Source organism: Odocoileus virginianus, chromosome 27 (genome assembly GCF_023699985.2).
Source record: "Odocoileus virginianus isolate 20LAN1187 ecotype Illinois chromosome 27, Ovbor_1.2, whole genome shotgun sequence".
NCBI classification, from domain to species: domain Eukaryota; kingdom Metazoa; phylum Chordata; class Mammalia; order Artiodactyla; family Cervidae; genus Odocoileus; species Odocoileus virginianus.
In genome coordinates this window covers 23,400,506-23,416,884 of record NC_069700.1, presented here as the reverse complement: position 1 = coordinate 23,416,884, position 16,379 = coordinate 23,400,506, and the positions used below count along the sequence as shown (strand labels likewise).

The window sequence follows — 16,379 nt, the reverse complement described above, 5'->3', positions numbered from 1 at the left end:
TAAAAAATGGATACTAGAATACTTTTTATATATGGAGGAGATATGAACAAGGAAAAAACTACTCGCCCTGACATGCAGTCTCCTCCATGGAGCCTGCATCTTTGGGCCCACCTTTCCCAGGACCTAGGACAGAGCCTGGAACAAAGCAAGTGCTCCATTGATGGAACTCAATGGAACCATCAAAGAAACATACCAAGGTCACTTGCCAAGGTCACTCGGTGTAGACGATACTCCACTACCATCATTACCACCCCCAAAAAGAAAGTACCTTAAACACTAGGAACAAAGTCTAAATGATTGCTGAGTGTACACAGAGAAAGAGGAGACAGATGTGCAGAAACCAAAAATGAAATAAGTTTTAGGCAAATCTGACCGAACATTGCAAACCTCAGCCAGTCCTCCCAAGAAAGAATGGATTGGCACATAAACCACTGTCGGCTCTTCCTCAATTAAAACAAGGATAGTTCCCTTTTTCAAGTTAGCACAGTAAAACAAAGCCCTACCTATCTTTCTTGTGGGTCCTTTCAGCTGTCATTTTTAAAAATGTTTTAAATCACAAAATAATACTTTCATTATAAAAAATAATTTAAAAAATCAATTCTAATTCTACCTCCTAAATTTAATAGCATAATATTAGCATCTATGCTTTTTTTATTTTCCTATGTTTATATTTGTTTTTCCTAATGAGAAACCTTCTTTTGAACCCTTAACAATACCTCATGATCATCCTTCCACATTATTAAATATTCCATTTAACCAAATCCTATCACAGCATCAATTATATTTTCTCTTTTTTGGAGGCAATATCAAGGTGATCCAGTGACTTATTCCCAAGTATCTAAATCCTTCTTCAATCTGCTCCTTGCCCTAGCAGTTCTTTCCTTAAAGCTGACACTCCAAGGAAGCACAATGTTTTGCCTCCTGAGTACCTGTGTTTGAACTGCAGTCATTTTATTTAATTGGAGGTCAAGCATCTCCCTTTTCTTTCCCAAAATCCAGCTACTCAAAGCCTTGTTTTAATTGTGAACCATATTTAATTGAGATGGTTTTTCAGAAAGTCACAAGACACTGTGTGTGCCTTTGAATGTTTACTTCTGCCTCTATTAGTAAATCGTTTTTTCTGAACTTCCACATTTCAAAGAAGTTAAAAATACACCAAGATTGTAAAGCAATCATCCTTCAATTAAAAATAAATTTAAAAAAATATACTAGGAGCTTTAAAGACTACCTTCAATTAGCACCAATGAACTTTTATCCAGTCACTTAAGATAAAAGATTCACCTGATGAATGTTTATTTCAATAATGAAGAAACACTACATTGCTAGTATAGAAAGATGAAGGCATTTGGACATCTTAAATATATAAAATTGAGTCCCTTGATATACAAATGTGGTGCAGAATGATAGCAGATTAGAGCGGACCAGAGAAAAAACTCTCTCCCTCGCTCTCTTAGGTAATAAGTTTGGACCAATGGAAAAGTACACAGGCAGAATGGTCTCTTTTAAATTTTAAGTGGGTTTTATCAAGTCTCAGCAGCAGTGTTTTTCTTTGAGAATACACTGCAAAACGTCAATCGAAATCTGAGAACTATGGTTCAATAGCCAAATTTGTAGTTAATTCACAGCCTTTTGGAGAAGTACCTTATGATTATGGAAGGGCTAAGTAAATACATCATGACTGTAACTGTGCTATGTAGAACACCTTCAGTAGGTCAGGTATTTTATATACTTTATTCCTAGTCTTAATGAACTCGGGAGACAAGTGAGAAAACAGAGACAGACAAAATTGAAGTGAAACACCCTTGGTCACTCAGCTAGTGTCAAAGCCAGGGTTCCTATCCAGTGCTTTCTGATGCCAAAACCCAGGCTCATGGACCAACAGCTATAAATAAACCACCCTCCCAGTCCCCTCAGTTTCATCTGAGACACTGATTGGACAAGCCCAGGGAGAAATATCAATCTTGTTAATAAACACTGCCAGCCCCACCTGCATCCTCAGGGTTACCTGGGGGTAAGACAGAGTCTTCTTAAACCACATCACAGAAAACATCTGCTGGAAGTGGAAGGGAATAGAAAAAAGTCTTTCTTTTTGCTTTTGTTCAAAGTGTGTTATGCAAAATGAAACCGTAAATTGGGAAACAAGGAATAGATCTAGATGTACAGTCTGATGCCAGAATCTATCCCAAAGGCAAAGATTCTCGGTTTCCTACATTAGAAGCACTTAACAGAGCTTTTAAATATACTGATTCCTAAAAGTACTCATTCTGAGTCCTGTTCTCAGAAATTCTAATTTGGTCTACAGTGAGGTCCAAGTACCAGAATTTTTTAAAAGTTCTCTAGATGATTAATGGGAAACCACTTAGAAGCACTGCCCTAGAAGAGATGTGCCCGAGAACGCAATGGCACCCCACTCCAGTACTCTTGCCTGGAAAATCCCAGGGACGGGGGAGCCTGGTGGGCTGAGGTCTATGCAGTTGTACAGAGTCGGACACGAATAAAGTGACTTAGCAGCAGCAGAAGAGACGTGCATGTATTAGAGTGTGTGTGTGTGAAGCTAAATAGCAACAAGCAGTTCTTGTCTCTTCTGACATATACCTGGTAAAATCTGGAGCTCAGGGACCTAAAGGTTAGTGGGAAGGACAGACAGCTGGGCTGTGTTACCTGGGCCGTATCCTCCATGAGGCCCCGGATCTTCTCCACCACATCGTTGCGCCGGTGCTGGCGCAGGGCGCTAATTAACTGGGCCAGGCTGGCCTCGGGGCCCCGGATGGTCCAGTGCTGCAGCGCTGCGTAGGCGCGCTCGTGGTCCGCCGTGTACCCGTTGGAGAAAGCGGCCACCTCCCTCTCGCTGGCATTGCACAGAAACTGATAGATATCCTTCCACTGGCTTCCCACTTGGGCTGCCACCAGCTTCAGGATGTCAATACCTATACCAGACACAAAACAAAATAAAAAACAAATGCAGAAAGGTGAGGTCTTTATAGAAGGCCATTCTAACAAACTTAAAAAAGCATGCTTTCCCATGCTCTAGTCAAGGGAATGCAGTGTCTTCTAGAAGCACTTGGCATATGCCGCCCATCCTTGGGATGAGTTAGCCCCACTCCTGCAAACGTCACCTCGGGAAAGTGGAACTGAAAGGAGGAGCAACCTGGAAGAATAATAAATCGCCCCTTAAAGATGATTTGAAAGCCAAACTCAAGGTACTCAAGGTGATTCCTTTATTTGCTGCTAAAAACTGGAATCAAATAAACTAGAGGCTCCCAGATTGGGGGGGGGGGGGGGGGAAGGTGACTTCATGAAATCTAAAAAAAGGTAAGCCACAGGTTCAAACTGCAGTGGAGTTAATCCAGCACTGTCTGGGTAAAGGGTGTTCAGAGTCGAGGCTATGGTGTCCAATACAAAAACTGACAAACACCCACCTGATCCAGTCCAATTCCTTCTCATGCTTCACAATACTATACTCAAAAGGCAACTTTCTCATCTATTATTATTCAGTCTCCTAAGTTGACTTGCACAGTTATAATGAAGACAACAGCAAAATGACAGTATAATAACAATAGCTATCATCTTCCAGATATTATGTGATGGCATTAGCTCCTGGAACATTTTTATGAAGTATTAACATTTCAATTGTCTGGGTTTAAAACCAAAAAACAGAAGAGTAAGATAATTTGCCCAATATCACAAAGATAGGCAGGTTGGATTTTGAACCCAACTCACAGGATACTGAGTCATTCTAGCTCACTGGTTACTTGTAAATCCGTCAGTGTGGGTCTGTAGTTCCCAGACCTGATGATCAGAGTGTAAAATGCCAAAATCAAATCCTGAGGTCTGATAACTAGGATAAGCACCTGGCATCCACCCGCTATGAAGTAGGGGCTTCCCTGCATGGCAAAATTTGGTGTCCTCCTCTATAAGGTACCATCTCTCTGCAATTATGCCTTGGCTTTGCCCACATTTATCCAATATAACCCCACAATAAGGACTCTGGTAGTTACTACCACAGGTGAATGAGTCCTCTGAGTGAAGACCGTATCGTTCAATAGCTATACTCACATGCCCAGATACCAGAGTTATTACAGCCAACAATGTCTTGGCTAACTGTAGCTAGCAAAGATGATGTGGTGTATATATATACAGGGGAATACTACTCAGTCATAAAAAAATGAAATAGTGCCATTTGAGCAACACAGATGGACCTAGAGATTATCATACTAAGTAAGTCAGAAACAAATAACATATGGTACCACTTAATATATGGTATCTAAAATATGACACAAACAAACGTAGTTACAAAAACAGATTCACAGATGTAGAAACAAACTTGTGGTTTCCAAAGGGAAAAGGGAGCGAGGGAGGAATTAATTAGGAGTTTGGGATTAGCAGATACAAACTACAATATAAAACATAGATAAGCAACAAGGTCCTACTGTATAGCATAGGGAACTATATTCAATACCTTGTAATAAACCGCAATGGAAAAGAATCTGAAAAAGAATATATATGTGCAAAACTGAATCACTTCAGCGTACTCCAGAAACTACCACTACATTGTAAATCAACTATACTTCAATTTTTAAAATAAAAACCTTGAAAAAAAAAGTCTTGAAAACATTTACGACTCAAAAAAATAAATAAATAAATAATGGAGTCAAGTTCCCAAGTAAAGCTTGAAGAAGAAAGCAAAGGAAAAAGTGCTTACCAGGATGGTTAAATGAATTTTTCAATTAACTAGAGGTTAGTCAGGAGGGAAAAAAAGAAAAAAAAAAAACGTTTTTTGCTCCAATCAGTTGTTGAAGAAAATATCTATAAAATAAACTATCCATTTTTGCCTAAGAAGAGAGCACTAAGAATTCCAGAAGTGTCCTTGTAAATCAAAGACTCTGTGGTTTGCATATCCTATCCGTGGAAACCCTTCCTCAATCACACCATGCCACTGAGGAAGATGATTTGGAAGACTGTGCGAATATCCGGAACCAACCCCCTGAAAACAGTTTCGGAAAGTATGTGCCTGGTAGCAGGCTGCTTTCTTGAAAACTGTAAAAGTGGGATACCACACTTTGAGAAATGACTGGGCTTCTCACACTATTTTCCCTGGCAGTGTGAAATACACTTGAACCCACTGCTTTTTAGTTTTCATAGCAATATTTAGCCAGATACATAGCTTTTGATTTCAAGTAAACAGACTCCTCAAAAAAAAAAAAAAATCCTACTTAAAACCCCACAGGTAACTTTCAGAAGCAAACCAGTTCTTTGTGGTTGATGTCGTCGATTCTTCCAAACACCAAAAGGCCTCTTGGTCCCTGAATCTTAATGTAGGTCAATTTGAGGAAGGCCCACAGTGTCTTGCATGGAAACATGACTGTGTTTTCTTGTACGTGGGACCTTTGCTTAAATCTTCGTGATGCCAGTGACAGTGTGGCTTTGGGCAAACCACTAACTGTCATGTTCATTTCCTCATTTGTACAGTGGAGATACTCAGGACAGTCCCTGGGGATGAGCTGATTAACATTTTCTATAGAGTCGATTTATTTTTGGAAGTACCCCATCATTATAAATGCTCCATACACTGGGCACTACAACTGAAGACAAAATGCATTTCTGATGCAAACATGCAGGCTTTATGGAGTAATTACAGAGTTTAAAGGCTTATGCTTAACAATAGCTCCTTCTTCCAAAGGCCAGCATTTATACTTTTTTTTCAGCCACAAAAATTACAAAAAAAAAAAAGAAAACATGAAGAATGGGTGCAATGAGATTTTCCTTCAACTAAGATTGACTGGAAGCTACATTTAAGCACCATGAATCAGGTTTCACCTTATTCTTCTACTATGTAAACATGGGAGTCAACTCCTGTGAACCAGCCGGGCCCCTCCCACTGTAGAGCCGATAAAGACAAAGATGGTGCAGGCAACCACTGGATCTGGAGACCCCCACCTCTCAGCCTAGCACAGGATCGCAGACCCACCACGGGAGACCAGTCTGAACGAGCTCATGACTCTAGGTGTACCTTGCCCCCAGTCCCACCATCGCCACCAAAGAGAAAAGAAAAACCTGCAGCGTATTTCACAAGTACTCACTGGCCACTCACTGTTCACTGTGTTTGCTGAACTGAAAGCCCTTGTGAGATTTTAAGACGAAGAGTTTAGCAGCAAGAAAATGAAGTCAAGCCGATGGAGCACAGAATTTGATGGGATCTGAAAGTGTTCTTTGCTTAGAAAAAAAGTTTCAGGCAAAATCAATAATACAAGTATAAGAAAAGCAGTAGAATGATTAACTGAGATCACTGCCTCTGGGGAGCGGGGACTTCAAAGGTACTCACAAGGTTCAACTTCCAAAGCTGCATGGTGGGAGAACAGGTCTTTGTATGTTATTACTGTACTTGATATTTATTTTTATTTTACTACTCATTTTAAAGCTATATATGTAACATATATATATATAAAACACTTCTACAGACATGCATTCATATATAACTCATATATGCACATACTACTATGTGGGATATATAAATTTTCTTTAAGTGTTCAATTTTATTGGTGAGGAATCTCATGGAGTAAGATTAGTGACCAGTTCAAGGCTGCCTAGCTAGTTAGTGGCGCCTCTGCTGCAGATCATATGGAATGTGGTGTCATAGAGGAACATCATTATTCGCTTGAATTCTGCTCCTAGGACACAGTCCACATATGAATGCACTCAGGGTTGGCCATGACGTGTGTACTTCTTCCTGGCCTGTTATTACTGACCAAGCAGATGCTGGGAAAGTTTTTCTCTCAGGATACCAACTGTACTTCTTTAAACTATGGTCCCTTAAAAAAAAGGAAGTTTCAGCAAGCCTTTTCTGTACAGGGCGAGAGTAAATACTGAGAACTATACAGTCTCTGGTGCAGGTTCTCAATTCTGTTGTTAGGTGACAGCAGCTGTAAGCAACACAAATGAGCCCATGTGCTGTAGTTCTGCCACCTCTGAGATGGTAGCAGTTTAAACTGCTTAAACCAGGATGTACGGAATGAAAACAGCGAAGAGACGAATGTGTTTAGCATAAGCTTTTTGCTGGTACTACATTCTCATCATTTAAAAGACTGAAGTATCAAATGGCAAAAAGACTTAGAAAGCACTGTGTTAAAAGAAATACACACACAAAATGAAAGTTCCTACCCCAGTGATTAACCTCACTGTGAAATGCTAGTGAAATTGAGACCAAGTCTCTGCTTGGCAGGGTGCCCTGGTCATCTGTCCGTCAGAGTTCTGAGAATTTTCACTGAAGACAGTTACTATATGTTGGATTAATCTTAACTTGTTTAGCCAAAATTCTTTTTTCTTAGGTTGAAAAGCAATACAATTGTCAGCCCATGAAAGTGCTGATTGATGGGCAATGAGGTTAACTTCGCTTTTCTTGTGTTTGCAGGTCCTGGAGCTCTGGGGAATGGCAGAAGTTTCTAAAGAAGTCACTGAAGGAGTCAAGTCCTATAAACCAGGGGCTGTACTAGCCAAGGGCTACATCTGAGAAGGTGGTCCTGGCTCAAGGGAAAGAGAAGGTGGTCCTGGCTCAAGGGAAACAGCTTGTGACTTTTAAGGTGCAAGTAGTAGAAAGATCACAAACTTGCTAATCCCAAGATATGGTTTCAAACTCTGTAACTTGTTAGTTGTGTGACTTTGGGGCAAATGACTTCTAAGATTTCAGTGTCCTCATCAGTAAAATGAAATACCACTTCTTATCTCATAGGCCGGGTAAGGAGATGGATGGGATCAAGTGTTAAAACCATAAAGCACCCTGGTTCTCCTTCCTCTGTCTCTTCCACTCTCTTCTGGACGAGAGTCACTGGAGCAACGAATCTGAAAGGTAGGAGGAGTTCTACAAAGACAGAAGCTGTCAGCACCAGGATCACAGTCACTGAACGATGAAGCCAGGCTCCATTATCCCAGCCTCCTGGGTTTCTTGAAATCTCTCTAGTATGTGTCCAAAGGAGCATCACTGCACAAGACAATAGCCACCTACAGAAAGGGATGGGTGAAAGGTCAGTGCCGCCTCCCCTACCACATGCAGGGCATCAAGACAGCACTCAGGGGCTCCCTCTTCTGAGTGAGCAGACTGCCCAGCTCCACCCTGAGGGAGTTCAAGAAAAAGGCATGAGGTTATCATGAAAGACACAGAATTTTCCCAAACATCATAAAACCCTGAGTTAGATATAATCTGGGTGACAACCTTCACTGGAGGCTCATTTCTTTTAAAGCTCCATGTCAATGCCAGTACGCAAAAAAGGGTTCGTCTGCTTTTAATAACAACCCGAACTGACTTTTATAAGAGAAAGTATTAAAGCTCCTTCCTTTTGGAGATAAACATCTGAAATGAGTGCCATCATTAAGAAGCTACAGTAAAGCCTTCCCTGGAAGAGACACGAAAAATGGTGATGACAGAGCTGGAGGAAAGAGAGGTCGTGTGGACCCCACGATACAGACCTCTGAATTTCAAGCTATATAACCATGAGGTGCAGGAATGAGTAAATCGAAGGGATGAATGTGTTTAGTATAAGCTTTTTGCTGGTACTACATTCTCATCATTTAAAAAGATTTCCACTGCATCTCCCATCATTGTGAAATATATAGCAGTTCACATTATCCTTCTAGAAAAAGAAGTGGAGGAAGAGGAGGGACAAATGATGAAAAAAACTCTCATGGAGGCAATTAGTATACAAACTCTTCCCAGGATGGATGACTCCACACTTATCCCTGTGCTGATTTCTACACACACACACACACACACACACACACACACACACACACAGAGGCTGTGGAAAACAGGACACATGAGCTACTTCACCTCTACCCCCAGCCTGACTCCTCACCCCAAACATGCTCTTCATCAACACATGCTGTAATCTCAGGTTTGCCAACAGCAGACACAGGGCAAAGATGGACACAACACATAAAATGTTTGTATAGAGCAATGTAGGTCAAGTTCAGAAATCTGAATAAAAGCCTGGCTTTAGCATTCCATGATGCCCTGTACAATGATCATGTTCTCAGAGACGCCTTTTCTGGACATCTTTTGCCTGAGCCCCGTGCCTGCTCTCATCACCATGATCCCCACCAACTCCCAGAACCTAGCAATAATAAAAAGTACAATGAGTATCTCTGAATGAATGGATGAATGGGAGCCATTTTGTCATCCCATCCCTCTTGCCTAAACTGCTCACCCCCACCATTTATCATCCCCTTAGTCTGTAACTTAAACCCCTGAGAAGGTGAGGGACCAAAGGCTATCACATCCTTGCTGTGTGGTCCAGCCAGATTGACAATCTTTATCATGACCAGAAGTTAGGCCACCATGTGGCTGTCAGTGAGGGAAACCCAGGCTTCCTGGCACAGGAACCCAGCTGTTGTGCAAGAACCTCTCCCTCTGCCAGGGGTTCATGGAGGGTGGTCCACTGTTTGCACATCAGAGCCCAGAGCTCATGAGGCAAAGAGGTCCCACCAGGGTGGAAACCTCCTCCAGAAATAAGCTATCCAAGCCACAGTCTGTCTGGCCTGATAATACAGTAAATGCTCCTAAAAGCAGACACCCCACACATGAATGTGTTCTGCAATAGTCAGCATGTCATAGGATGGTTAGAACATGATTTATCAGGACTTCCCTGGCAATCCAGTGGTTAAGACTGCACTTCCACTGCAGGGGGCACAGGTTCAATCTCTGGTGGAGGAGCTAAGATCATGCATGATCAAAAAAAATAAAAACACGCTGTATTTACAGCGATCACTTCCAAAAGCATCACACAGAAAACTGCTTCATCCACGCCGGGAACTTGATTTGCCCCAAGTTAAAAATACTCCTTCCCTGTGGAGGTAAAAAGCTGGGGGAACTGTTTTGATTTCATTTGAAACCCTAAAGTGGTTTCCAAGGCAGAATTCATCACTATCTTGTTGAAGGTTCAATGGGCAATCATTACAAGCTCAGATGAATCTAGGGAGCCGCTAAAAATCACCGTGCAAAGGTCTCGCGGTTAATGGGGGAACTGTTTACCAAGGGCAAACTCTGTCAAGACAGTAGATGCTTTTCCAGATGGAAGATATCAATTTCACTGATGCTGTGAGGACAACTAATAATCTTTTCTTTCATTTCTCAGAGGAACACACACACAAAAAACACAAAGCCAAAAATGCCCTCTTCCTTCATCTTAGCCTGAATCTGAAGATGCTGATTTATTCATTCAACAAAAATGCACTGAGCCCTTACTGAGCATCAGACACAATTCTGATGGCACTGGGCAGTGGCAATGAATGAAACAACACAAAATCCTTCCCTGAAGAAGCCTACATTCAGTTGGGGGATGTGGGAAGTAATGCAATATTCCATGTGTTGGACAGCCAGGAGAGCTAGCGAGGAAGAGAGCGGAAGGTCATGGAGCAGGCTGGGCTGCAATTTTAGATACGGGCCTGCTCCCCGGTGTCTCAGAGAAGGGTCCACTGAGCTAACGTTGGAATCAAGCCCCAGAGGTGAGGGAGCCAGCCCTGTGGAGCGAATACCAGGTGCGAAGGGAGGAAGGGTGTTGATATGTACAGTGAAGGGCAGGAAGGCCGGTGTGGCTGGAGCAGTGAGCCAGGGGGAACATGGTGGGCATTGGAGGCTGGAGATGACTGGTTGGGAGGGGAGCACAGATCACACTGGGCCTCCAGGCTGCTGCTGTGCATGCAATGGAAAGTCACTGGGGTCTTTGACTTCATTGACACGGATGACACTATCTGACTTCCATCGAACAGGATCACTCTGGCCATTGTGTCAAGAATAAACTAAAAGGGCCACAGGCAAAAGCAGAGCGACCAGTTAAGATGTCAAGGCAACGATTCAAGAGAGAGGTGACAGTGGCTTGGGCCAGGGTGGTGGTTGTGAAAAGGAGGGGAAATGGTTGGCTTCTGCATCTGTTCTGAAGGCAGAGCAGGTGGGATTGGCTAACAGATCAAATATGGGGTGAGAAAGAAGGAAAGGAGTTATGCATGCATGCGTGCTCAGTCGTGTCCGACTCTTTGCAGCCCCATGGATGCAGCCCACCAGGCTTTTCTGTCCTTGGAATTCTCCAGGCAAGAATACTGGAGTGGGTTGCCATTTCCTACTCCAGGGGATCTTCCCAACCTAGGGATGACTTTAAGGTTCTGCTCTAATCAGGGGGAAGACTGGAGGCTCCATCTTCTGCATTGGGTAACTGATGTGGACTGGATGGCTCAGGATTCAGATTGTCACATCTGAAGTGGGAGGTGCCTATCGGACATCTGGGTCGTCAGGCAGGTGGGAGGAATTCTGCCTGAGTTCAGGTGCAGGATCCAGGCTGGGAAGTTGCACTTGGAAATGAGCAGCAACTAAATGGTATGTAAAGCCATGGGTCACCCAGGGAGGGAGTATGTGCAGGTGGAGCCTGCTCTCCATTATACAGAGGTGGGGTCCAAGAGGAGGACCTAGCCAAGGAGTTGAAGAAGAAACAGCCAGAGTGGTGGGAGGAGACCCAAAGGAAGAAAGAAAGGAACCCAGGGAGCCAGTAGGCCACAGAGGAAAACTCAGAACTGAACAATGCAGTTCGAATCATGCTGTCAGACTTCATGGAAAAGAGGCAGGATTGGGGCTAAAACATTGCCACCATATTTTAGACATTCTAAGATATCTGAAAGCCCTCTTTAAAAACTGAAGTAGAGCTGATTTATAATGTTTCAGGTAGACAGCAAAGTGATTCAGATACACAGACAGGCAGACAGATAGATAGGTACTCCTTTTCAGATTCTTTTCCGGTATAGGTTATTACAAGATATTGAATATAGTACCTTGCGCTATGTGGTAGGACCTTGTCGTTTATCTATTTTATATATAGTGAAACTGAAAGTCACTCAGTTGTGTCTGACTCTTTGCGACTCGATGGCCTCTATAGTCCATGGAATTCTCCAGGACAGAAAACTGGAGTGGGTAGCCTTTCCCTTCTGCAGGGGATCTTCCCAACCCAGGGATCAAACCCAGGTCACTCACATTGCAGGTGAATTCTTTCCCAGCTGAGCCACAGGGGAAGCCCTATATATAGTAGTGTGTATCTGTTAACCCCAAGCTCCTAATTTATCCCTCACCCATCCCTTCTCCCTTTGGTAACCACACATTTGTTCTCCATATCTGTGAGTCTGTTTCGTAAATAAGTTCATTTGTATCACTTTTTTAGATTCCACATATAAGTGATATGTTTTTAATCAATGCCTTTCATAGCTCAGCTGCAGTGTGTGTTGTTTGTTTTTTTTCCCTTACTGGAGTATAAAATAACAGTGCTTCCCACAATCAGTGGCATCTTTAATTTGACAAAATATAGTAAGAATTTTTTTTTAATTTATAAACTTGAACCCACCTACTTTTTACAACTTGACATATTAGCAACCCAACACATCAAATTCCGTACACACATTGCAAGGGTAACAACTAATTACTCGTGAAGAACGATCAACAGAATTCTAGCAAGTCTTCCTCCTCTGCAAAATCTGCTTACATAAACCTGACCAGGTTGATTCAAGGACACTCACTGGTAAGGGACTTTTTTTCCCCCGCTTGTATTTTAGCCCTACATGGTGAAAATGTTGATGTGTTTTTCCAGTATCCCAAAGAGTTTAAATTCAAAACTGTTAGTTGGATAAATGAGAGACTAAAATATACATCGAAAACAAATATGTTCAGTAGCTCAGTCGTGTCTGACTCTTTGGAACCCCAAGGACTGTAGCTAGCCAGGCTCCTCTGTCCATGGGATTTTCCCAGCGAGAGGAACAGGAGTGGGTTGCTGATTCCCCCTCCATAAAACATAAATACCTGTCCTCTAAAGCCGAGAGGAAGAAGTCACCATAGGGTGGGCCTGGGGAGGACAGCGGCCTTCCAAAGGCAAAGGCCACACCTCCCTCCTCTCTGCACGAGGTAATGCTTCTGAAGTTGTCGCGGTAAGAGGCTTTTCTCCTGCAACGGCTGTGTGTGCTTTACAGCCTAGAATCCACCAAAAGGTGCCGTCTGCTGGAAATAGCATTACTGGAAGCAGAGGTGGCAAAGACAGAGGGTGGGGTGTGGGGGACTGGAAAGCAGCCCGCCTGCTCCCTGTGAGATGACTGCAGCCCTAAGGACAGGCAAGGACCGGGCAGCCTCGTCAATGGAAGAATCTGCTCCCTTCAGCCCGGCTCCCCGGTGTTTACACTTCAAGTCTGTTTCGCATAGGAAATCTGGGCTGACAGACAAGATGACTGTCTGGAATCTGGAGTCCAGGAGGCTTCTGGCAAAGGAAGGAAGGTTTCTTGGTTGCAGCTGCTGCTGCCATCCAGGGCTGAGAAAATTACGACCAAGTTCAACAGATGTGAGTTCCTATGAGCACAGCTCCGTCACCTCGGACTTCTCTGAAACTGTTTTTCTGTTTTCCAAACGGCCCTCAGAGCCTGCAGCCATTGGGTAGCTGGCTTGAGAATGCTTCCACTGCAAGCAATCCAAGGAAAAGGGAAAAGGAGGTAATCGGAGTGGCTTCTGTGGAGGCAAACTCATTACTGATGACAATTTTATAGCTGTTTTATTTCAGAACAAGTTGGGTTTTGCTAAAGGAAGTAAATTTTTCTTGATTGGGCATGGTGAGAAAAAAAAAGTCAACCACAGAAACCTAGAAATTTCTAACACTGGAAAAATTAAAATCCAGATTTTTTCATAAATCCAGACTCTGAGAAGCAGAGAGCGGTGTCCAGAGTCAGATAGGTGGCTGAGTTTAAAACCTGGCACTACTTCTTTATGGCTGTGTGACCTTGGGCAACTGACTCTGCACCTTGGTTTTCCCACCTGTAAAATGGTGATGGTAGTAGCTCAACTCATAGGGTTAAGAAAATTAAATTAAATTTATAAAAATGTTTAGAACAGGATATGGCATTCAGTAAGGATGATAGCCTACCAGACTCCTCTGTCCATGGGATTTCCCAGGCAAGAATACTGGAATGGTTGCCATTTCTTTTTCCAGGGCATCTTCCCGACCCAGGGATCGAACCAGAGTCTCTTGCATCTCCGGCATTTGACAGGCAGATGCTTTACTGACTGAGCCACCAGAAAAGCCCAAGGATGGTACCAGTCTTTGTTAAAGAAAAGCAGACAATAAAAACTTATGGTGGCAGAAACCTTTCTTATAAGGTTAGAAAATTCTATTAGAAAGTCACAGTTTATTTGGGTGATTTGCACCCCCAAATCACCTCAAGATCTTGCCTGTGTGGGTAGCAAATACCCCTTAGTCTCACTTCAGAGAAACATATAAAGTGGAAAAGTACTTATTATTGAATTCTTAATGCACTTCATTTGTTCTTCATTTCTGAACATTGCTTATGGTGGTTTTAATAATTCAGATGAAATGTTATGTCATTCCTGAAATCTGATTGAAGAGTATATTAATGCTGTTCAGATACATCCAGGGCACAGCTTCCAGTTACTCAGCATCTGTCCCCAACCAACCTCTGCAACTTCGGGGAACTATTTATAAGAGAAACACCATCACAATTCCATTCCTACAATGTGAGTTTCTTACTACTTCCCCTGGAAAGAGGATGACGCCTGCAGAGTTGTGAAACCGGGAAATGGTCTTCCTTCATGAGCCCAACAAAGACCAATTCGATCCCGAGTTGGACGCCTGGTCTGGTAAGATCTCACATGCCACAGGGGAACTATACACCCTCTCTTACTGTTTCCCCTGGAAAGAGGATGACGCCTGCAGAGTTGTGAAACCGGGAAATGGTCTTCCTTCATGAGCCCAACAAAGACCAATTCGATCCCGAGTTGGACGCCTGGTCTGGGAAGGTCTCACATGCCACAGGGGAACTACGCCCTGCTCCACAGCTACGGAGCCTGTGCTCGAGGGTCTGAGAGCCGCAACTCCTGAGGCCCGAGTACCAGCAACAGAAGCCTGTGCATCAGAGCTAGAGTACCCCTGCTCGCCCCAACTAGAGAAAGCCCTCGCACAGAAACGAAGGAAGATCCTGCACAAACAAAATTAAATAAATGAATAAAAATTTGAACAAAGACCAATTCTCCCACACTGGACCAAGCCCAAAGGAGTACAGTGCCAACTGGCCAAACATAAAATTGCCATGACTTTAGAAGTGAAAGAAATATATAAAACTCACAAAATGCCACAGCATTCTCAGTCTCCCTTCCTCCTGGCCACATAAAACCTCATCTTGAGTTTCCAGCACTAGGATTCCATGAAAGTAGGGTAGTTCTGTGGAATTCAACTTTAAAACCACAAATCCATAAATGGTGAGTGGAACCCCCCAGAAAAGAGGCTCTTGTTGATGAGAAAGGTGGGAACCACTAGCCTGGCTTCAGAGTGCTGGGGTCTACAGGGCATTCAGGAACACGGCACCACCTGCTTAAGGCGAGCAAGGGTAAGTGAGGTCTTACATGACCTCTTATACAGAACACCCAGGACTATGCGATTTCATCTTCACCCTTATCCTTCTGAACAATTCAGTGTGAAATGGATAAGGACCAGAAAATGATCTTACTATGCAGGATTATCTAATGCCCAGAACTCACTGCAATCAGATCAACAAGGCATTGTTAACAGAGGCCTCTCTGAGCACCTGGAATGGTTTTTCTGAAACAGAAGCTCTCTTTGTTATGGGATTTTACCTGAGTGTACCTTTGAGGACAGCAATTTGGAAAGAAGAGATCTTCCTTTAAAAAAAATAATCTTAAATATAAACCTCCCAGGGAGGTTAAAATCCCAGGGAAAAAGGTTAAACTGCTGAAAGAGATAATAACATCTGAATGAGATGACTGTGATTTAGCTGGAAAAGCAGATTGCTGAAGCTCTGCTTCCTCAGAAGGTAGGGTCAGGTATTGTTTGATTTGGCACTTCCATTCTTTCTACAAAATAGGATTGTTTCAAGGACACAGACATAGTAGTTTACAAGGTTACAGTGGTCATAAAAACGCCTAAGATCATTGTATTAAATTGCTTTGTGTTGCTGGACTAGATTTACTCCTATAATTTCCTGTATTCTCAAGAATTCTGAAAACTACACTGCAAGAGACTTTTAGAAATACAGCTGTCCATAATCTAATCCATAAACACAGCTACTGAAAGAATGGAATCGCTTCTTTAATTGAACAGGATGGGTACGTTGTTTTCTGCTAACTATATATATTAGAACAAAGGTTCTGCCTGGCCGCTTAAAGGACAATTTAATGAAATATCAGATCTTAGGCAAGATCCAATATCACAGGAAAAAGTATACTGTCTATCACGGGCCTTTTACTGGGTCAGTTGACAACTGGGGAATATGCATGGTAAATTAAAATATTGCATCCATGTTAAACTTATTGAAGTTGAAAACTGTGCTATTCTTTAAGAATA

At 42.7% G+C, this 16,379-nt stretch overlaps 1 protein-coding gene across 1 annotated transcript in view; it reads right to left on the bottom strand.

Annotated features, from left to right (window-relative positions):
- TNFRSF21 (TNF receptor superfamily member 21) overlaps positions 1–16,379 on the bottom strand; it is a 67,232-nt gene that overhangs the window by 29,118 nt on the left and 21,735 nt on the right. The window contains exon 4 of the mRNA XM_020912297.2: positions 2,662–2,927. Within this exon, the coding sequence (XP_020767956.2) occupies positions 2,662–2,927 (266 nt within the window). The remainder of the gene's footprint in view (positions 1–2,661; positions 2,928–16,379) is intronic.